Source organism: Quercus robur, chromosome 1, assembly GCF_932294415.1.
Source record: "Quercus robur chromosome 1, dhQueRobu3.1, whole genome shotgun sequence".
Classification (NCBI taxonomy): domain Eukaryota; kingdom Viridiplantae; phylum Streptophyta; class Magnoliopsida; order Fagales; family Fagaceae; genus Quercus; species Quercus robur.
In genome coordinates this window covers 17,979,387-18,003,027 of record NC_065534.1, presented here as the reverse complement: position 1 = coordinate 18,003,027, position 23,641 = coordinate 17,979,387, and the positions used below count along the sequence as shown (strand labels likewise).

Here is a 23,641-nt window from a genome sequence, read left to right as displayed (position 1 = left end):
CCATATACACCTAAAATTATAAAAATAAAAGAAGTGATTTACATATATAGTAAAAAAAATAAACAATAACCCATCAAAAAAATAAAATAAAATAAATAAACAATAAGAAAACATGCTGAAAAGAGCCAAATTGCCAAAATTGGTGAACAAAAAGTAATTGTTTACTATGTCAAATTCAGATTAAAAACAAAAACAAAAACAAATAAAAAACATCCGTAAAATTAGAACAAGCAAATTCCAAATAGAAGCAGAGAGTCAAAAAAATTCCCCTCCCATTTCACATTCTATCTGAATATTTCTCTCATTACAAATATATCTGATGCATTAATCTTTGGCTTCAAGCTTCTTGGTCAAATGGGTTTTGCTTTTTGAGCCAACAGAATCTACGAAACTTCTTGACTCGAGAGAAAGAGAGAGTAAGAGAGAAGGAATCACCAGAATTTCACACACCATGGAAGGTAATTTTTTTTGTTTGATTTCTCAATCTCAAATTCATATTGGCGTATTGGGTTTTCGTTTTCTGATTGATTTGTGTCAGTTGGCTTCTGGGTTTTCTGCGTTAGAATGTGTAATTGAATTCCTTGCATGGACAGACAAATTGTTGTAATGGTTGAGGTAATGTCCGGGATATGAATTTTTGGGGAAGGACTGTTTGGTAGCTGAGAAAACTGAGGGAAAATATTAATTTGGGATTTTTTTTTACTTCTATGGTTGTCTGCTTTTCGTTTTGTCCTCTTGGGTTCTGAAATTGGGATTGATGGAGAATTTAAATATTCAAAACTTTTGATGTCTTTTGATTCCTACATTTTCTTGGTAGCCAAACTGGGTATTATTACTTTTCTTTTATTCTCTTCACAATGGCAATGATAATATTATTTAAATTTGAGTTTGATGAATGATGATTCTTGCTCAATTGCATTGTTGAATGGAAATTTTGTTATTTGTGAATGCTGTGGTATTGTCAAGCGTTTGAATGTGATGTGTTAAATTGTTCCACAATGGTTTAATTACAAGCCTCCAAATTTTGGATTGGGTGGTATGGTTTCATTGAAGATCTGATTAGATTTAGGTAGCCTTATGCCGATGAACTCTGGCTCAAATAATACTTTCTCCTCCTACAAGAATGGGTGGATGTTGCAGTTGTGGGTTCAAAATCCTTTGGGTTCATGTTTAACAGAATTTAAAAAAGAAATAAATGAGTAAATAAAATTGTGAAGCCTTGTACAAAAATGGGGAATCCGGTACCTAGTTGAGTTGTGGAGGAGAGCTAATTGTGGCTGGTATAACATAAATTTGTGGAAGTGAATGTAATTATGCAAGGATAAGCTACAAAATATCATGGTTTATAAAACAATTGACTGGATGAATTATTCTCGGTTGAAAAACACTTTTTGTTTTTGATAACATTGGAAACCTTTCTAAAGAAGAGTCCTTTGGATTTGTCTCTATCCAGTGAAACCTACGGGCAATTGACCCTACCCACCAGAATTAGTTGCGGGGTAATCCGGGGGCATTTTCCATGATGGGTTAAGTAGTTTATGCTTGTTCCCAAGAGCAGTAAAATCACTTGTAGAAATAGTATTCTTGATGCATCTGATCGTGACTTCAATGCATGTAACAGAAGACATGATTTTGCATGTACTTTATCAAGCTGCCTTACTTTTCAACAGACAAAATTAACACGAAGAGAAAATAAATTTATGCAATCACAATGATAAGGAAAGTGAGATGCAAATTTACAAATGTCTGAAGATTTGATGAAATCTTTTTTGTTTCTTAGTTGATCGTCCAATTTGTAATATTTTCCTTGTGAGCAAAGGGAGAAGCTCTAAGACTTCTTCTTTTTTCCTATTGCTGCCCTCCATTTATCTGATGTACATTCAGCTAGAGGGCTTATGTCCCATGAGAAGACAGATAAAAGGAGGAGTGAAGACCAAATAGACATATGAGTGATTTTCTTTCTGGCTCAGAAACTAAGAGAATTTATGACATCTATTATCTATCTCTTCATTTACGTGGAAAGCACTTAGTTGTTGGGATGACCTCAACTCATCAAATGCTCTACCATGAGTGTTATATATATTGGTAAATAAATTAAACTAGCGGCTGATAGGGCCAACAAATATATACTGATAGACATCAAGGTCATTATTATCATTAATCATGCCTTATTTTTTAATTATTTTCTATTTTTGCTAGAATCAAGTGAAGTGCACTCAGAAGAGAACAAAGTTTCTTCAGAGAAGGATAAGAAAAGAAGGCTCAAGACACCTGCCCAAGTTATGGCATTGGAGAGATTTTATAATGGTATGATCACTTATCTTGTCATATCTTCTCTTAGGCTTTCTGCTAAGTGCCCAGGCATTATTTTTTCTGAAGGAGAAATTTGTTTGACTTCTCTTAGAGCACAAATACCCTACCGAAGAAATGAAATCCCAACTTGCAGAGCAGTTAGGATTAACAGAAAAGCAAATATCTGGATGGTTTTGCCACAGAAGGTTAAAAGACAAAAAATTGTTGAGAGATGAAGCTTGTGCTAGTGGACGACAAGATCGTTCAAGTGTTGTCATTCAGGATCGTGGCAGTGGACTTGGACAGGATTCATGTGGCAGCACTAAACACGGGGATTATAGGAATATTGATCCAAGGGAAGTTGAAAGCCGGAGGCTCTATGGGAATGATTTTCAACTTTCAGACCTCACCTATAAGCATATGAGTCATTATACAGAAACTGTTAGTGGCACGGATGATACGTCTTCGGAGAGTAGCTCATCTTCTCAAGACAAGTTGTTTTCACAGACTGAAGATCCATATGATGTAGAAAAGTCTAGATATCTAACCCATAATGGGGTCATTGCACCCATAAATTCCAAAAGTGCAAAAATTATGGGATATAAGCCATCAGGATACTTGAAAGTGAAGGGTGAAATTGAAAATGCTGCTATTACTGCTGTTAAGAGGCAATTGGGGGGGCATTATCGAGAGGATGGTCCACCACTTGGTGTGGAATTTCAGCCACTTCCTCCTGGTGCATTTGAGTTTCCAATTCAGAAACCAGTCCGTGGTAAGTTATAACATATATTTCTGTGTCAGATTAACTACTCTTAATGAAGTTTTATGCAATTTGTCCTGCAAGAGAGGAATCTCCAGTTGTGGTTGGTTAGATCTTTTTGCTTAATTTTATGGTTATTTCTCTCTCTCTTTTTTCATTTTTTCCCTTTTTTTTTTTTTTGTGTGTTTGTGTTTGAGAAAGATTATCAGTATTTCTTATTTACAAGAAAGAATTTCATTGCACATTTTTTTCCGTAGGCAAATGATAATTGGGGAAGCATAACTAGCTCAAGCCAAGTCCAACAAATGAAGTTTTGCTTTTAGGAACAGGACATAGATGATTTATGAAAAAGATTTATAGTGCAATTGTGTTCATTTGAAATCAATATATAGAAGGTGCATTGGCTTTGGTCTTAGCTGATGTAGGTACTGCAGGGTTTGAATAAGATCAATTGGAAAACAAGTTCAAACATGGGTTTTGGAAAAATTTGATTAAATCAGTGTTTCTTTGTTATGCTAGTTTTGCGAGTTTTCCTATATAGCAGGTTCTTGTTTACAGTTTGCTGTTTACCTAATGCTGGCAGTCATTTGATGAAATAGCATATATTTGGATATCTAGAGCTTGATCTACCATGTTTGCACTTTGAACTTTTAGTTTTATAATATAAACTCTGAAAGAATTTATTATTATTTTTTAAATAAAATAATTTCAAGCATTTGTAACCAGTTGAATAATAGAATGAATGTCTTGCACATGGATGGTAAGTTTGAAAAGTTGGCTGGGGGAGGGAGACTGAAGAAAAAGCTACATGTGTAGAAGCTCTAAATGTGCTTTCTAAGTATCTGAGTTATTTTCTTAAACTGGTATCATCACAACAAAATATGATAGTATTTTGATTTTAGAGATGGACGCTGGAAAGGAGTTTGAAATGGGCAGTTGTTCAAAGGGGGGAGAGAGAGATTAAGAGGTAGTTGGGAGATGTTTTTGATAATTAAGAGTATTATTAATTAAATTATCAAATTATTATTGCAATCTAAAACTGTAGCAGTTTATGCTATCATAAGTGGAAATACTTTTCACTCAAAATTATTTGAGAATTCTTTTTATCAGTGATAGACATGTACATCAGTACATGTATATATCTCTATGTTACTTAATATGTGGTTCCTTTGTTTTATAGAGCAGACAACTCTTTTTCTTAATTTCCTGGCAAAACTTCTTTCTAGAGCAGGTTGGAGTCTTATGTTTCATATATATGTGCTTTTGCAGAACCATACTATGATGAGGATCTTTCCATTCCCAATTCTCCAGACATCTCTGGAGCGGAAAGGCAACCCAGTCTCAGCGATGTAAGTGGAGTTTCTGATCCTTTTTTATCAAGCACTGACAATATAGTAAGAGAAGCTATTTTTTACTACATATGTAGGATGACTGTGATGGAGGTTGAAAAAAGACAGGAAAAACTTATAAATATGTTAATCTAACTATATATAATTGTCATGACGAGGGCTGAACCAGATTAATTGATGTCAAGACTGAAAGTCCATATGATATATCTTGACGTATAAAATTTTGCAATTTTGTTATCTTTGGTAAGTGCTGGATGATTTTGTGGTGTTATGTTAAGGATTAGGGGGAGAAGATAGACCATAGTTATTCTGGGTAGGGTGCCTTTATTGCAACTCTTCTTTGTAAAAAATATATATTTATGAACCATTCTGCATTTTACTGTATTATGAATATCTGAGATTTTTTTATATATATACACAAACTTATATTATGACTTACATCAAATGCAACTCTGGTGCTGCACTTGACAGTTTTTATGTATTTGGGGTTTCCAGTCAGATCCACGTATATAAGGAGCCAACCTAAAATTGCTAATTTGATTTGGTTTATGAAATACTGCAAAACCCATCTTTTTGAGAAGGAAAAAGTTCGTCATATGTCATGATTTAATGTACTTGGCTGGCACAAATTAAGTTCTTAAAGTTTTAGTGCTTGTTAGCAGTTATATAGCGTAGCTGTAATGTTTCGCCTAGAATTCAGGTGATACTTTCAGTACGGGATATGGATGCCACAACTGAGTAAAAAGTGTGGTTATTTGGATTGGATTCTGAACTATTGAACTCTTGCTTTCTAGATATCCAAATTAATTATCTAATGGGAGAAATTCATTTACTAATTTAAGGCTCATTTGCTGCTTTAGCACCATCACAACCTCCATCTTTTCTGACACTGTCACTACTGCTGTGGTCACTGCCCTTACTTCCACTTCTGCCATTACTTATGTTGCAGTATCACCATCATTTTTTATCAACCACCATTTTTTTACTGTCAAGTAACTCGTAAACCCCTCTCTCTCCTACCCTTTAAAGAAATACTGAAAGGGAAAAGTGCAATTGCTACCATATTACTACCACCCATTGGACCTCCACTACTGCCTCTGCAGACCACTCCTGCACCAGCAGCATGTGTACTTCCAACAGCATCACCTTCATTTTCTTAACACATATATTTCCCCAAGTTGAACCCCAACTTTTAAGAGATTCTACCTGGTGGTTAAAAATAAAAAATAAATAAAATCTGGGCTGAGCAAGTCTTTTTCAATTCTTTGGTTTTGAACTGACCTGCAATTACTAGTGACAGTGCAATCTATATTTATTTAGACTGTGGATTTCTGAAAGCTCTGAACAACAGAGCTCACTCCTGCACTTTTGCTTTACTACAGCAAATAATATTTCTATAGTATTCCTAGAAGCCCAATAAACTTATCCATAAAGCCTTTGCATCAATTCTAGTAGGAATTGCATTCTTGGTGCCGTTTGTATAAATGGCTTCTTTTATGGAGTAATACTTTTGGTGACTTTTGTAATTTTCCCTTTACCATGCCTTTTCAGGGATATGAGCCGTATAATTCCAAGTTGAGTTCACAGGATTTATATATGGAAGAGGCAAACAGTAGCGGGATGCATGGGTCTCATTACCCGGATAAGATATCTCAGTTAAAACAGAAGTCAACTGTTCTCAACCATGTCAAACCTTTCCCTAAGCAGAACTCTTCCTTGGATCTCTATGAAGATTCTGCTGGAGAAACCTCTGTTTATAATAGCAAGAGGAATCAAAGAATGAGCTCTAAGCATGGTGTTGAAGGGATGAGGATTGATTCTGTCACTAACCATCGTGGTCACTATGATGGGAAAATTGAAAGCGAGATGCATGATTATGCTAATGTCAGCCCCAATGTCATCCAAAGGAGTGAATACTTCAAATTTAAGCCTCCAAATTTGATACATAACCGCTTTGAGTCACTTGACACAGAAGAGAGAGGGTTATCTACAAGGATGAAAAAGGTTGAGTTTTTGGTTTTAGACCTTTCTATGATTTGCTATATTATTAAACAACTCTCATGTTAATTGAAAGTGCTCTGCTTGAGATTCTGGTATTTGTGTGCACATGTGCAGGAGGAGAAATTTAATCGAAAATGGAAGGGTATAAAAGAACGTGGCAACCAAGTTAAATTAAAGATGCATTCAACAAATGAAATTAAAGTGAGTTTGAGCTTTGGCCAATTTTTGTATGACATTGTGATACTTATATATAAACACACATTATGGAAAAATATATATACATAAGTATATGCATGCATGTGTATGTGCAATTTTTGCATTTCTGTTGATGCTCTGTATTATATTGAAGGTTCCAAAACGAGTCAGACATGATCTTCTGCAGCAAGACTATGTGACAAAAGCACCATTCACTGAAATGCAAACAAGGAAATTTCCAAGCAAAGGGTCGGTATTAAATCTTCTTGTGATTGTTATCTCTTCCATTTCATGAGCATGCATGCGTCTTCACCTGTTTATGTGTTTGCTTGTGCATCAGTGCCCCTTTCATTTTCCTTGATATGACTTGAACAAGACCTATTCCAAACCAAGCCCTTTCTTTCTGAGCCAAAGCCCAAGTGGCATGTGCAGGAGTGGACTAGAATTCAAGATTGGGTGGACAAAGTGATAATTAGAATGAAAAGTAACCAAACTTAAGGGGGGCATAAAGGGAATAAGCACACATTTAAAAAAAGGGAGGGGGGGGGGTGTGGGGGACTGCATTCTGGAAAATATAACTGAAATATAACAGTAGAACTTGAAATTTTAGGACGTGTGGGGGCCATGTTGTTTCTATCCCTCAATGGGGAGAGGTTGATTGTGGAATCTAAATCTACTGTTGAAGTATCTCAAAAAAGTATAATAATTAACCTGATTTTAGTGAAGCTCTAAATGTCCAAACTCTAGTTCTTTAATTAATAAATTCCGACACTAGGCAATAGGAGTATAAAAATCCAATATGACAAATATTGTAACATTTGACATAAACACTCTACTCATTCCTCACTAGCTCTGACATTTTCTTACATTTTTAGAGGCGTCTCCTGGTATTATTGCATATCATGCTTATTTGTTTCAGTGAGTGGAATGATGAAAATGTATGTTGTTGGTGGCTTGGCGTCTTAAGGGGAAGGTGTAACTATGATTAGGATTATGACTTGCCATTTAATGGGAGTTTTTCAAAAACAAAATGACTGAGAATTTAGAAATGAACAGCTATGGAAATTCTAGGAAACTGACCTCCCAATCATAAATTATTTGCATTTTTTCTTCAATTGCTTTTCTTTCAATTTGTTTTGGTTGAATTTTTCTGTTGTCCTTTTGGAGGACGAAGAGCTCACTGTATCTGTATCACCTTTCTATGATGTATACCTATCTCACCCCCACACCCCCCAACCCCCCCCCAAAAAAAAAAACCCCAAAACCAAAAAAAAAAAAAAAAAAAAAAAAAAAATCCTGTTCCTGTATATATGTTAACTTATCATCACTATTTTTTGTGTCACATTTACTTCTTTTTTTCTGTTCTTTCTTTGGGGCTCTACACAGCTAATTATTATTTTGACTGCATTATATATCGTCTAGATCTGTCATGGAGATGCCTTCCAGCTTCAGTGAGGATGAAACTGCAGAAAACAGCTCTTCCCAGGAATTAGGTGCCAGTAGTTGATTGATGGTAGAAAGCTTTAGGGTCCTCAAAGCTATGGCCATGTACAGTTCAATGGAGAATCACTTTTTTGGTAGTAACAAGGGAGCATCGTTTAGCTTTATAATCATCAGCAGCAAACTTTTCAGTCAATAGTGGCTACCAATTGTTTTAGCAGTTACCGGGTCACCTGTTTATAAGTGTAGAAAGAACTCCGTTTTATTTTTTTATTAATTTGACTGCTTCACAGAGAAAATGTTGCAGATAAAAGTTTGTTTGTAAGATTCTTCTGCTTGGATCCACCAACTGTTCAAGGACCATCGAAATCAAAGCTCACAAAGACATCACTGCCTTTTTGTTGTTGTATGATGGTGGTGCTTTCTGCCCCTGGATTTGGCTTGCTTTAATATATTAATCGATATCATATTATATACTATATAATAAAAGTTGAGCTAGAAGCTGTAATTGCGCCAACAGTTAAGTAGCTGCACCAAATTGTAGGAAATTTATAGATAAAAGTAACACCTTATTTGTTCTTATCAACTTTTTTTGATAAAGAAAACAATATGTTTGGTAACTATTATTTCCCTCCGGTTTTCTAGTTTCAAAAACTATTTTTTATTTTCTAGGCCTCGAAAGTCAAAACTTGTTTAGTAACTGAAAATCAATTTTCTAGTTTCAAAAACTATTTTCTATTTTCTAGGCCTCAAAACTTGTTTGGTGGTAACTGAAAACAAATAGAAAGCAAAAACAGTTTCCAAATCTCAATTTACAAAAGAAACTAGAAACAAAGAGAAGGCTATTTTCAATTTTTAGTTTTGTAGGAAGCGTTCAAAAACACGGAGAAAACTTGTGTATTTTACCGTGCACTTAAATTAAGTCCAAGCTTGAATCCTGGTAGGAACAAAAATAACAAGTAAAAGCAAAAGCTTTAAAATGAAATTAGTAAATTACTACAACAATGCCTACAGAGAGGTCTAGTTTCGTCCTCCAGTAGCAAAGAGAGGTGAGTTCTTGTTCTTCTTCGTCTTTTTCATCTTCTTCATCACAAGCACCCATTGAGCTCTCTCATTGTCTTTGTGTGTGGATGAGTTTAAATCAAACATTTTTTTCAGTCTAAGCTCAATTGGTCATGGCGGTATGTCTGTGGTTTGCTAGGCTGAAACAATATGTTTGTTATCCATACTTCAATTTTTCAAATTTTAGTCATTAAAGTGGTTGCTTTAACTGAATTATGTATTGCCTAGTTTGTATCATTAAAGAATTTGTTCAATCTCATTAAAAAAGAAGTGTTCCTGTCTCTCTACTAGTAATATCATTAAAGAATTTTGGCTTAAAATTCTACCATAATAATATTGTAATAAAAGCCTTCATTTAATAATGTATTATTGAGTGGTTGTCTTGATTGATTGCGTCATCACTCATTAGTTTAATTTGTTCGTTGATAGTTTTGCAAAGTGGGCACCTACCATAATAATCTTATAATAAGAGCCTTAACACACACACATTCATATATATATATATATATATATATATTTTTTTTTTTTTTTGGGTCTCCAAAACTGTTTTTTGGCTAACAATCCAGACAAGTTTTTTTTATTCTGTTCTTGGAAAGGTTTTTTTTTTTTTTTTCCCTCTAAGTTTACCAAACAATTTTATTTTGTTGAAAAAAAAAATTTTAAATATTTGTTCTTGAAAATAAGTTTTGAAAACTAAAAATAAAAACAGTTACAAAACATGAGTGTTTTAATAAAACATGTAACTTTGTGTTTTTTAGCCTACATTTTTTGTTTTGTTTTTTTGTATAAACATACATCCTACGTCATCTTTATCCTAATAATAAAGAACTCACGTTGAAGTTTGACAGTTTTTTAAGTTGTTATAACTTTCTCTAAAAAATTAACATGATTACATATTTTGAAAATTTAATTGTTATATTGTATATTTTTTATATTCTTTTTGTTCTTAATACACATATCAAATTTTGTGCTAATCAGATGTTATTTACTGTGGGGTAATTTCCCGCACAAGCTGTTTGTCTGCTTTGGGGAGCCAAGCTTGCACGGTTTTGTTCTGCAAGCGACATGGGAAGACTTTAAGTGCAGTCCCACATCGGCAAGAGAAGCACCCTACTCATGCTTTATGAGTGCTTGGCACAAGCATGAGTGTACCACTACTACACGTGTAGTAGTGGTAGAGGCGTGCCCTGCACAGGGGTAACAAAACCGTGCGGGTGTCAGGTCCGGGACATGGCCAAGCCAATCCCACCCCACCCCAAATCGGACAATACTCTTGATGGGCATTGTCCTCAAAAGCGCCATTTGTGGGGTAATTTCCCGCACAAGCTGTTTGTCCACTTTGATAACAGTTTTGTTCTGCAAGCGACATGGGAAGAAATTACCCCACATTTACCATTCAATCCATAAATTTATTTTTTGTACATAATTTTATACTATAAAAATTTGAAATTTAAACATTTGATTGATAACATAATTATTGATTTTTTTATTTTCAAATTATGCCTTTTTTTCCCTTAATTTGAACCTTCCAAACATAGTACAATATTAATGATCATTTGACACTTCTTTAATTCTAATTTGACCTCCATTCTCCCTTACTTGTCCCACACACTCTTGTAAACTTATTTGAATAACATTTTATTCAAGAAATTAATTATATAAAGATAAACAACATGGATCGACTAATGCAAATAATAGCTTAATTATACAAATTAAGCATAGTAATAAAAAGATAACGGTCCAATAAATATATTATAAATATATATTTTTAGTTATCATGCGAATTAGCCTTCCTCATTATGTTCATTATACTATCATTTTTTTCTTTACCCTTACTAATTATTTTGTGGCAGTCGTTCTTGAATTATTATGGATATCTATAATTGCCATTTTTACATTGCTAAAATCAGAACATAGATTTTCTTAATTAGAGAGTGGTGGTTTTTAGCTTTGAATCTTGATTTGTAACCATGAATGTTAAACCCCGCTAAAGGAATGCTTATTTTACTTCAAATGTCAATAATGTCCCTTTTGCTTTACTTTCTTTTGATCTTCAAGTTCTCTTTGCTTTATTTTGTTTGATATGCCCTACTAGAGAACAAAAAGGATGAGAGGAGAGAGAGACTCAATGTTGTAACGTGTTGACCAACATGATGGTTAAACTATTTTGGGATCTTTTTTTGTCTTTCATTCCTAATGGGAAACTTCCTCCGAAAATATCACTAGTATTCTAAGTAATCTTTGTGAAACATATCCAAATTCACAATTATTGTCTTTGAACAAATGAATAAAGTGGTTATGGACAAAACTTTCTACAACACGAGAAATAAAGTTGAAATTATGTCTTGTTCGATTTAATGCAAGTCAAAGTTTCCGACTACGACTTTGTCTTGTAAGATAGTCAAAGGTGTGGTGGCTACAATATAGGGTAATTCGTCAATTCCACGAGAAGATGCGTACGTGAAAGTTGAAACCGTCATTACAAGTACTCTGAATTTATGTATCTCGATCGTTGTTGTTAAATTATTTTTCTTGTTATTTTTCCTTTCTTCTGTTATAGGAAACAAATCAACTCCGGTGAATATTCATGCACTTTCTTAGTCATTATAAGGAGATGGGGGTGTAATTCCACATGCTGTGAGAGATATATGGACTAGGAGCACAAAATTAAAGCAAAAATCTATTATTAAAAGCAAATATAATAATACTAGTAGTCAAAAACAAAAGAACAAAAAACTATTTTCTATTCCACTAGCTGATTGATCAAACATTATACATGAACTGTAGATTACAAAAAGGAAAAAAAAAAAATGTAGAACCCATTCATTCTCACATCTTTTTCTCCCTCATATTTTTGGCTCAAACTCTTTGAATTGAACTTGGTACCTGCACAAGGGACATGTAGCTTTACTCCTAAGCCAATTCACAATACAATCGGAATGAAACTTGTGCATGCACTTGAGCATTCTTCCTTCAACTCCTACGTTCATATCATCTTGGCAAACCCCACAAACCGCCCCATCTTCCTCAATCACCACATCCTTCGACCCCTTAAACACCGGGTCCATACTCTTGGCCAAGATCCTCCCTAGCCATCTCAACACTTCAAGCTGAACCTCCTCCATCACCGTGTTGAAATCGCGCTTGGTTTCGCGTGCACGAAACGAGGCTAACTTGGCTGTTAAGCTTTCCAACCTTATGCTTTGCAATTCCATAGGATCCAATTTCCCTGAAAACGTCCTAGGATCATACGAGCCATCAAACGTTGAGTGTTGTGCCCAGTTTCTCGTCGTGTCCAGCAGTTCAGCCCTCAACATAGCTATTTGAAATTCATCAACCTCCATGGTGAAAGTCGTGTGCCTCTGTCACAAATCACAATTCTTGACAATACTAGTAAAAGAATGATGCAAGTCTAGGAAATACTAGCAAAAGAGAGGAGATATAGAGTGATTTTGGTTTGCGGTTTGTGGGATTTATAACAAGTGCAATATTTCAGAGTTATAGTAGGATAAGGAGGAAGGACTTAAATATCTGTGATTTCTGAATAGGAGAAGGAGAAGGAACAAAATTTTCACCGACCTTGGAAACAAATAGTAGCCCAACCCAGGAACGACGTTTGTACAAGAGTCAAGAAAGACCACTTTGGAATATTTACGCGTTTAGAAACTTTAGAAAACATGCCAAAAAGGAGCTGGACACGTGGGGTGATCTTCTAGTGGGGCCTAGTGCTATATATATATATGTATAATGTAGAAACCAGGAAGGGAAAGTACTAGGAAGGAGATTTTATGTACTTTTTCAAGTGATAGTTTGATCAGTGTTAGGGCCACGACCCATGAGGGAAATTGTATAGAAATTTGGATTGCATTTACTGCTTAATTATCCATAAATTAAATAAATAACAAAGAATAAGGGTCCCAACAAATTGGATTGGGTTTAGTCCTTCAAATTGGATTTGCAATTGGTTCCATACTTCCATGTACACACACATTTTTTTTTTCTTTTCTTTTTTGAAGGGACTGATTTGTGTGGTTTGGACAAAGTGGACTATAACTCAAGACTTCTTACTCTACAGTCACATTAATCAAAAGAAATCTCTCAATTATTGACCCTATAGTATGGTATGAGATTACTGAGTAATTTTTTCTGAAAGAGAACCAATCATATGTTTGTCTTTCTAGCCCGGGCCAATCTTCCCTTCTTAAGCTGTCCGTTTGTAATGATTCCGAATAATTAAAGTTTATATTTTTATAAATATGGTAGGACCTAAAGCTTACTGTGTTTATATTTTATTACCATTTTTCACCGATAAGACTAAATACTAGTGGGTTTCAGTTAGTTCAACTAGTAATTAAGTTTCTTGTAGTTGAATAAGAGATCTTGCTTATATATATAATAAATAAATAAATCAATTGATGTATTGTTTTGATAATAAAAAGTAATCATCAAGAACGGACGTTATAGATTAAAACTAGCTCTAAAAAAAGAACTAAAACACCAACTCCTCCGAACTACAGAACCAGCAAAAATAAATTTGATTTCCTCCCCTGCGACAAATAACAAAGAAATCTTTGAGAAGGGGGGGGGGGGGGGGGCAATAATTCTTGCCCGTTGTAAACCGAATCCAGGGCCTCCAGGCAAACTACCCAACCCAAGCCCAAGTAAGGCATGGGCGCATGGTTGTGTCAAAGTATAGGTCATGGTTGAGGACAAAGCCTTCTACAACATGAGAAATAAATTTAAAATTAATTATGAAGATGTAACACCCCAAACCCATAACAAGGATTTAGATGCACAACCTATCTTAGAAATAATCAACAATAATATAATGGAACAGAGTATAATTAAATATCCACAAATAAACTTCAAATCCATCAATATCTTTCCTATGAAATCCATGGAAACAAAAACTTTAACAATAGTCTCCAAATACAATCTCAAAGAGTTCCACAACTGTCAAACTCACTATCCAAAAAAAAAATATATATCTCTATATAAATATACACGTCTTGAGAGACGTCATGTTCCGAAGTCCACTTACCTCAAATCACCAAAACACGATAGATCTCAACTATCCAAGCTGATGTCACTCGAACCTTATACACCTGTTTTAGTATTCTTTTTTCTTTTTTTTTTGGATAGTGAGTTTGACAGTTGTGGAACTCTTTGAGATTGTATTTGGAGACTATTGTTAAAGTTTTTGTTTCTATGGATTTCATAGGAAAGATATTGATGGATTTGAAGTTTATTTGTGGATATTTAATTACACTCTGTTCCATTATATTATTGTTGATTATTTCTAAGACAGGTTATGCATCTAAGGGGGTGTTTGGTTTACTTGTTTCCGTAACTCAATTCTCAGTTTCCATAACTCATAACTCAAAAATGATGAGACCCATGACAAAAAAGTTGTTTGGCAAACGATAACTCTGTTTCCATAACTCTGTTTCCATCACTCAATTCTCTGATTTTTGAGTTATGAGTTATGGAAACTAAAAACACATTTTAGTTGTTTTCAGTTTCCATAACTCATAACTCAATGGCAAATATTGTAATTAAACACACAAAAGGGGACCCACAAACAGTACCAGCCGCAACTTTTGATTACTTTTGACTTTTTTTTTTTTTCCTTTCTTCTTGGCTGTTCGGTTCTTTTGTTTTTTCTTTTTTCTTTTTTCTTTTTTCTTTTCTTCTTCTTCTTTCTTTCACTTCGGTCTGTTCTGGGTTTCTTTTTTTTTTTTTTTTTTCTTTTCTTCTTCTTCTTTCTTTCACTTCGGTCTATTCTGGTTTCTTTTTTTTTTTTTCTTTTTTTTTCGGTCTGTTCTGGGTTTCTTCTCTCTCTCTTTTTTTTTTTTTTTTTTTTTTTTTTTTTTTTTTTCACTAGGTTCGGTGAGTTTGGGTATTTAAAAAAAAAAAAAAAAAAAAAAACTGCAATGAGTGACAGGTATGGGACCCACAAATAGTATGAAAAATATTGAGTGATGGAAATTGAGTGATGGTGCCAAACGGGTGTAGTATTTAGAGTGATCAGTGATGAGTGACAGGTATGGGACCCACAAATAGTATGAAAAATATTGAGTGATGGAAATTGAGTGATGGTGCCAAACGGGTGTAGTATTTAGAGTGATGAGTAATGAGTAATGAGTGATGAGTGATGAGTGATGAGTGATGGAAATTGAGTGATGGAAAAAAAACAAACCAAACAAGGCCTAAATCTTTGTTATGGATTTGGGGTGTTACAGTTATGGTATCAGAGCTGGCCCGATAATCCCGTGTGGGCTCGGAGACACTACTCCACAAAGTGGGTCCTAACGAGGACGTTAGGGATTTAAGTGGGGGAGATTGTGATGCCCCAATTTGATTGATTGTGTGATGTGTGTGGGTGTGTGATGAGTCCCACATCGGGTATTTATTGAGTTGAACTGAGTTTTATTAACAACTGCAAGGAGTCTCAATTGTGACTAGTTCTTTACTGTTTTAGTATTCTTTTTTTTTTTTGGATAGTGAGTTTGACAATTGTGGAACTCTTTGAGATTGTATTTGGAGACTATTGTTAAAGTTTTTGTTTCTATGGATTTCATAGGAAAGATATTGATGGATTTGAAGTTTATTTGTGGATATTTAATTACGCTCTGTTCCATTATATTATTGTTGATTATTTTTAAGACAGGTTGTGCATCTAAATCCTTGTTATAGGTTTGGGGTGTTACAGTTATGGTATCAGAGCCGGCCCGGTAACCCCATGTGGGCTCGGAGACACTGCCCTACAAAGTGAGCCCTAACGAGGACGTTAGGGAATTAAGTGGGGGAGATTATGATGTTCCAATTTGATTGATTATGTGATGTGTGTGGGTGTGTGATGAGTCCCACATCAGGTATTTACTGGGTAGATCTGGGTTTTATTAACAACTACAAAGAGCCGTATTGTGACTAGTTCTTTTGAGGTATAGCGCAGATGTGGCTAGCGTTTTTCCTAAGGTCGTTACAGAAGATGTAGGAAAACAGTTGATGAGTTAAAATTACAAACTCTAAAGTATTCACAATTATTATTGTTATTTTTGTTCAATTTTACTACAACAAATATGGACTATAGTGACAAAATCTAGTAAGGAAAAATAATTTCATCTCTAAATAATAACATTCAATAAGGAAAACAAAATTTGTCACCAAATACTATAAAAATTTTGAAGATGGTGACATAATCAATATTTCGTCTCTAAAGATATTCAAATTTGTGATGCAATAATTTTTTTGCCACTATAGGTCATGAAAAATAAGGCGCCATTACGGGTGTCTATGGTGATGAAATATTTCGTCTCAAAAAATTAGAGTGACGAAATTCTAATTTTTGTTGCCCAATATATAAGATTTTGGTAACTTTTAGTGACAAAATAATGTTTTGTCACCTATTTGTAAAAAATAAATGTGCACACTGCTAATTTTTGGGTGCAGGGTATTGAAATTTTTTTCTTTATTACTTAAAAAAAAAAAAACCTCTCTCTCTCTCTCTCTCTCTCTCTCTCTCTCTCTCTCTCTCTCTCTCTCTCTCTCTCTCTCTCTCTCTCTCTCTCTCTCTCTCTCTCTCTCTCTCTCTCTCTCTCTCTCTCTCTCTGTGTGTGTGTGTGTGTGTGTGTGTGTGTGTGTGTGTGTGTGTGTGTGTGTGTGTGTGTGTGTGTGTGTGTGTGTGTGTGTGTGTGTGTGGCTTCAACTCCAATGGCTTAGATTTTCCAAACTCATTTCTCCACCATAAAGTCCCTCAAAAGTCCAAGCAACTTGAAAAGACATTTATTACATTGCTTTGGTTATAACATGCAAGTGTGGTTCACTTTTGAGTTTGTACGAATAGACTAAATTATTTTAATAAGTTTTATTGCTCTTTCAAGATTTGTAATTACTGAATTTAGTCCAACATGTGTTCTTCTAGGGCGAATATTTTGTAAAAATGGTTGTGATGCAAATAGAGAGACATGGGAAGAACATAAGTTTCACATTTCCTGTTTATGTTGCAAATTTCTCAATCTGATTAGCATAATAGTGAAAGAGTCTAATGTTTCCTAGTCTTTAGTGTTTTTGGATTCCTTTAGTGCATCAAATTGTTGGATCATAATTAAAATCTTTTAAGGTATCAATGGTTTTTTTTTTTTTTTTTTTTTTTTTTATATATATTCATGATGAGAAAGTTTCATTATTATGATATGTAATATTTATTAATGAAACTTTCTGTGACACCTATCAAATATATATGAAACTTATGAATTTATGAGACAATTCATAATAATAGACCATGCAAAGTGAGCAACACAAGCACCTACCCTCACATCCAATATAACATGTTGAAACTTAGGCATAGCAACAAGACTCACAATTAGAGAGTTAGATGTAAGTGTGCATTATATAATACTTGAAAACATATCTTTGCTTTATACAACTTAACTTTTATGAGTTGTGGTGACCTAAATGCAATGGTGACAAAATACTTTTAATGCATCACTAAAAATGTGTTTTTTTTTTTTGTTTTTTAATTTTTTTTATATTACTAACATAATTAATGATTTTGCTTGACAGTATTGATGTATTTTTCTTTAAAAATGTGTAGATATGAGATTGGCTGTGAAATTTTTTTTTTTTTTTTTTTTTTTTTTTGTGGTGCTACTTGAACTCAAATTTATTTTTGTAATGTATGAAAGGCATCTTTCATCTATATATTGTTATAGTTGCTTTGTGAACAACTTACTTCAATGGTTTTAATAGTGTAATGGTTTTTTATTTACTTTTTAAATTGTATATATGGATGATTTGTTTATGGATGTGGTTGGAAATGATTAGATTAATGTAATGTAATGACAAGTTAATGTAAAGAACATTAATATTAAAAAAAAAAAAATTAGCGACAAATTTCTGTCACCAATAGGTTGAACTAACAACTAAAAAAAATGGTGACAACCATTGGTCACCAAAATGTTGAATTACACCAAAAAAAAAAAAAAAAAAAAGCAATTTGTGATTAAATGTTTCATCATAGGTTGAACTTTGAATATAAACAGAAATTGGTGACAAAATAATTCGTCATCTAAATCTATTGAAACTGGAAAATTCAAAAAAAAAAAAAAAACAATTAGCAACAAAATATTTTGTTGTCTAATATGGTCAAATAAGAAAATTACAAATTAAAAAATAATTGGTGATAAATTTATTTCGTCTTTGAATATAATGTTTAATGAGGAAAATATTAGGTGATGAAATTCGTGATGAAAGAATTTCATCACCTATGATTTTTTTTTTATTAAAAAAATAGATATATTAGTGACAAAAATTTTCATTACTATGATATTCGGTGACCGAGATTACGTTGTGAATGATGTTTCGTCACCATATGTTTTAGGCGATAAAATAAGACATTTCGCGACAAAAAGTTTTATCACCATCAATGACAAAGCCAAGATTTGATTTCAGGGGAGGCAAAATTTATATACACTATGAACATTCATTAGGATATGTATATGTATATTACTTGATATAAAAAAGCAATACACATATATTCTAGTGATATTTTAATGTAATAAGACCTACATAATTTATAATAAAAGAATAGAATAACACTATTACTTCTTAAAAGATAGAGTATACTATAGAACAGTATATCAGAGCCTACCTACTAACTGATATTAATACCCTAAGAGACTAAGACACGTTGCACTAAAGAGAGAGAGAGAGAGAGAGAGAGAAAAAAAAAAAAAAAAAAAAAAAAAAAAAAAAAAAAAAAAAAAAAAAAAAAAAAAGGAAGACATGTGCAACACTAGGAGAATAGAGCTCAGTTTTCAAAGAATTTAATATCAGTTGTCACAAGAGTGTTGGTTTCACTCCTGGAGTTTAAATCAAGTTCTCTTCATGTACTTTATATGTTTAGGACCGAAGAAGATCAGACCAAGACACTAATCAATTTTTTGTGTAAGCAGGGACTAAATCCCAGATTTTTTATTCAATCATCAGAGACTTTATCAAATAAACTATCTAAAATCCACTTAATCAAACCATATTTAGAATGGAGGGAGGGGACATGAAAGTATAGAAGAGAATGTGTTCGCTAGAATAGAGTAATTCGCAAATTCCACCAGAGGATGCGTGATACCATCATTACAAGTACTACTGAATTTTTATATTTCAATGGTTGTTGTCAAATTATTTTTCTTGTTATTTTTTCTTTCTTCTGTTATAGGAAACAAATCAACTCCGGTGCATATATAGTCATTATTCATGCACTTTCTTAGTCATTATTTGGAGATGGGGTGCGTGGCTCCAGCTGTGAGGGATACATACACACACATAAAAGCAAATTTAATAATACTAGTAGTCAATAACAAAAAACACAAACTATTTTCTATTCCACCTAGCTGATTGATCAAACATAATACATGAACTTATATACTGTGGATTACAAAAAGAAAAAAAGGAAAACAAAAAATGTAGAACCCATCCATTCTCACATCTTTTTCTTCCTCATATTTTTGGCTCAAACTCTTTGAATTGAACTTGGTACCTACACAAGGGACATGTAGCTTTACTCCTAAGCCAATTCACAATACAATCGGAATGAAACTTGTGCATGCACTTGAGCATTCTTCCTTCACCTCCTACGTTCATGTCTTCTTGGCAAACTCCACAAACCGCCCCATCTTCCTCAATCACCACATCCTTCGACCCCTTAAACACCGGGTCCATACTCTTGGCCAAGATCCTCCCTAGCCATCTCAACACTTCAAGCTGAACCTCCTCCATCACCGTGTTGAAATCGCGCTTGGTTTCGTGTGCACGAAACGAGGCTAACTTGGCTGTCAAGCTTTCCAACCTTATGCTTTGCAGTTCCAAAGGATCCAATTTCCCTGAAAACGTCCTGGGATCATATGAGCCATCAAATGTTGAGTGTTGTGCCCAGTTCCTCGTCGTGTCCAGCAGCTCAGCCCTCAACATAGCTATTTGAAATTCATTAACCATGGTGATTTGAAACTCATCAACCTCCATGATGAAACTTGTATTATGTCACAAATCACAATTCTTGGCAATACTAGGAAAAGAATGATACAAGGTTAGGAAATACTAGCCAAAGAAAGAAGAGATAAGAGTGATTTTGGGTAGCGGTTTGTGGGATTTATAAGAAGTATAATATTTCAGAGTTAGACTAGGATAAGGAATTAAGATAGGAGAAGGAGAAGCAACAAAATTTTCACCGACCTTTGAAACAAAACAACGTTTGTACAAGGAAGGCTTTCTATGTATGATTTGTGAACTCTTATAAAGTCGGCGATATATATATAGGACATGATACTAGTTTTTTTTTTCAGCTTTACGCGTTTAGATAACATGCCAAAAAGGAACTGGACACGTGGGGGTGTTATTCTCAGTGGCAGAGTAAGGAATTTATTTTTGGGGGGTTATATATAAATTTGTGTGTGTGTGTGAAATGTAAAATAATAATATACAATATTTCATAACTCAATTTTTTTCTTTTTATTTGCTGAGATAATTGTTAAAATACTTATGTGTTCATTTTAAAGATGATGAATGTTTATTTATTATAATTTATTTGGAGGGCAAACCCTCCCTAGTCATCAAGTGGCTCCGCCACTGGTTATTCTAGTGGGGCCTATTAATACATGGGGCAGTGAATGTAGAAACTAGTACTATCAGAATTTGTGTACTTTTCATATAAGTTTGATCGGTGTAATTCTCAAAAAAAAATAAAGTTTGATCGGTGTTGGGGCCACGAGGGAAATTGTATAGAGACTAACTAATACAAAGATTATGCCTAATAACACTGCACTATTATGCCTAATAACACTGCTTGTAATGATCAAGACTGGTGGCTTTGGGGCTATTCGTAAGAAAAAGGTGTGTTCTTTCTTAAACTGAGAAAACGTGTTTTTTTTTTGGTTTGTAAAACGTGTTTGTTGGGTTTTATGTTTTTGGATTCTTATTAGTTTTTGATGTGCTTCGTTTGGCTATTTGATTTTTTTTTTTTTTAGTAAACAGTAATACTTATTAGAATACACACGAAAATAGTAATATTAGTGTTTTAAACTGGATTTATAATACATTATTTAACTAGAATACAACTACAAAAGGGTTTAACATTTATAGTTGTAGATTGAGGTTATAAACAACGGATACTAGACACACACAACCAAATTATGTTTATTTAGAAATTTGGATTGCATTATTGTTGAAGGGAAAAACTTAGGTACAGTACTTAGGTGCTTTCTTTAGGTTCCCTTTTTAAGATTATGTCATGTGGATTTTTTCTCATGGGATAAAAGTGTATTTTTTAGTTAAGTAACTACATAACTGAATTTTAAGAGGGGAACCTAAATAAAATACAGTACTTAAGTTTTGTCTATGATTAAATTATTCATAAATTAAAAAAAAAAAAAAAACCGGGAATATGGGTTCCAAGTCCCAACGAAATGGATTGGGTTTGGGCCGTTTAGCCAAATTGAATTTACAATTGGTTCCATGTATTACTCTCCATACATTTTTTATTTTCCTTTTTTCAAGGGATTGATTTTTGTGGTTTGGACAATACAGTCACATCAATCGAAAGAAATCTCTCAATTATTGAGCCTATAGTATGAGATTACCGAAAAAAATTCAACCATATGTTGTCGTTAATCTTTAACCAATCATGCTTTCTTAAACTGCCCATTTCTAGTGATTCCTAAATCTTAGGCTGAAAAATGATCTGTTTGGTAACTAAGTTTGAGTAAGATATTTTGAGTGTTTTTGATATACCTATGAATGAAAAAGTGTGTTGAAATGTGTATAAGTATGTTTGAAATGTGAAAAATATGTGTTGAGTAGGGTTACCAAACGGTAAAGTTTTTATATTTATAAATACTAGTGTATAACTCATACATATATATATATATGCATAGCACAATTAAAGATAATTACAATAACATACATATATGTGTTCAAATTATACTTTGTTTAAATCATAGATATATACATGAGTTTTGCTCTCTCTCTCTCTCTCTTCATTTTAGATTATTTTGAATATACAAATGAGTTTACCTTTTTTTTTAATTAGGCTCTTAATGGTTTGTTTATGTTAGGTTATTCGTCTTTTGCACAGTATTAATTCATCTAGAACAATAATTAAATAAATAAAAAATTAGATAGGACATGTAATAAAATATTAGATAACAATTGAAATCTGATTTAGAATCTAACTTGATTTTCTATTAGTTTCAACTTTAAATATAAATATAGATAATAGGATCTAAAGCTTACTAAGTGTATTTTATTATTATTCTTTACGATTAGGACAAAACAGTAATTTTTTTTTTCTTTTTAATGCAATATTCAAACCTAGGTAGTTTATTTGACCACAATAAACTATGACAGTTGAAATCTAGAATCTACATTAAAGAATTTAAGTTGTTTCCATGTAGTAGTGTACGCCAAAAAATTTAAATAAAAACTCCAATATATAAACACATCAACCTGACACCAACTCCTCCCCAGAACTAACAAAAATAAATTTGACAACCTTCCCACCAACAAATTACAAAGAAAACGAGATTGTCATCAGTATCTTTAATTATTAAATGTTTATACATATAAAACAGAGTTAAGGCAAGGCTGATTAGAACAGAAAATTTTAAAAATGCATAGGCTAGCTAGGCTTATGCGAAGTGCTATCACAGGGATTGAAAAAACATTAAATATGGACAAGGCATTGGGCATATCTCATGCCAGGTGAAAAATATGGACTAGGCATTGGGCATATCTTGTGCGCAACAATCCATGATTTCATGGCATGGTCGATGAGACCACACCAGAGACCCCACTTTTTAATGCCTGCATTCTTCCCCAAAAATAAAAATAAAATCTAATACCTGCATGGGCCATTGAAATTGCCTAAGCCGAATCCAGGGCCTCTAGGCAAACTATCCAAGCTCAGGTAAGGCATGGGCGCATGGCTGTCAAAGTCAATTATTTTGCATGTCCTCATCTTCTTACCCAATAGGTTGCTTTTGTATCTTGGTCTGGCCCAATTCTCATGCATCTCCAGTCTACCTCTTTTTATCATGAAGACTCTAGATAGAGATGGTTCCCTTTTGTGTTTTTCCGGTTTTGGATTGAGCAATAAAGTAATTTACTCAGCCTAAAAAAAATAAATAGGAAAAATAAAGATACTTGGCCATGGCCACCTAAGATTTTGAAAATTTTATTTATGTTTTATATAAATATTATTAGAATTTTGAGGTCTTTTTTGTGCTTTTCCTCCCAATAATTATGTGCTTCATAAAAAAAAATTCTTAAATTCAAATATTCATAATGATCATCAATTTGTTTTGTTTATTATATTCTCAATCAAGAATTCAAATACAGAAAGTTAATTTATAGCGTAGTGACATAGTATAAATTAAGTGAAGATTTGAAATTAGATTCTAATTGCATTCCAATTTTGCACCAAATGACCTTCTAATTACACTTTAATTCAATACCAAGCATTTTTAAATTTTAAATAAGCTTCAATTTTGTG

General features: G+C 33.4%; 2 protein-coding genes across 4 annotated transcripts; one reads left to right on the top strand and one right to left on the bottom strand.

Moving 5' to 3' along the window:
- Positions 1-204: 204 nt before the first annotated feature.
- LOC126723955 (homeobox-DDT domain protein RLT1) lies at positions 205-8,432 on the top strand. The gene is made up of 8 exons (XM_050427980.1): positions 205-458; positions 2,200-2,307; positions 2,405-3,064; positions 4,322-4,401; positions 5,953-6,405; positions 6,517-6,603; positions 6,752-6,846; positions 8,020-8,432. Exons 1-8 carry the CDS (start codon positions 452-454, stop codon positions 8,102-8,104), a joined length of 1,575 nt encoding a protein of 524 aa, XP_050283937.1. The 5' UTR covers positions 205-451; the 3' UTR covers positions 8,105-8,432.
- A 3,381-nt stretch (positions 8,433-11,813) lies between these two features.
- Positions 11,814-20,397, bottom strand: LOC126723932 (putative RING-H2 finger protein ATL69). Of its 3 annotated transcripts, none has more exons than XM_050427970.1 (2): positions 19,946-20,397; positions 11,814-12,294 (listed from the first exon to the last, which is right to left on the bottom strand). In XM_050427970.1, the coding sequence occupies exons 1-2, from the start codon at positions 20,116-20,118 to the stop codon at positions 11,946-11,948; spliced, it is 522 nt and encodes a 173-aa protein (XP_050283927.1). In that variant the 5' UTR covers positions 20,119-20,397; the 3' UTR covers positions 11,814-11,945. The 3 variants fall into 3 exon arrangements, with proteins under 3 accessions (XP_050283927.1, XP_050283921.1, XP_050283915.1); XM_050427964.1 differs by having other exon boundaries at positions 11,814-12,076; positions 19,728-20,396; XM_050427958.1 differs by having other exon boundaries at positions 11,814-12,437; positions 20,089-20,395.
- Between the last annotated feature and the right edge of the window lie 3,244 nt (positions 20,398-23,641).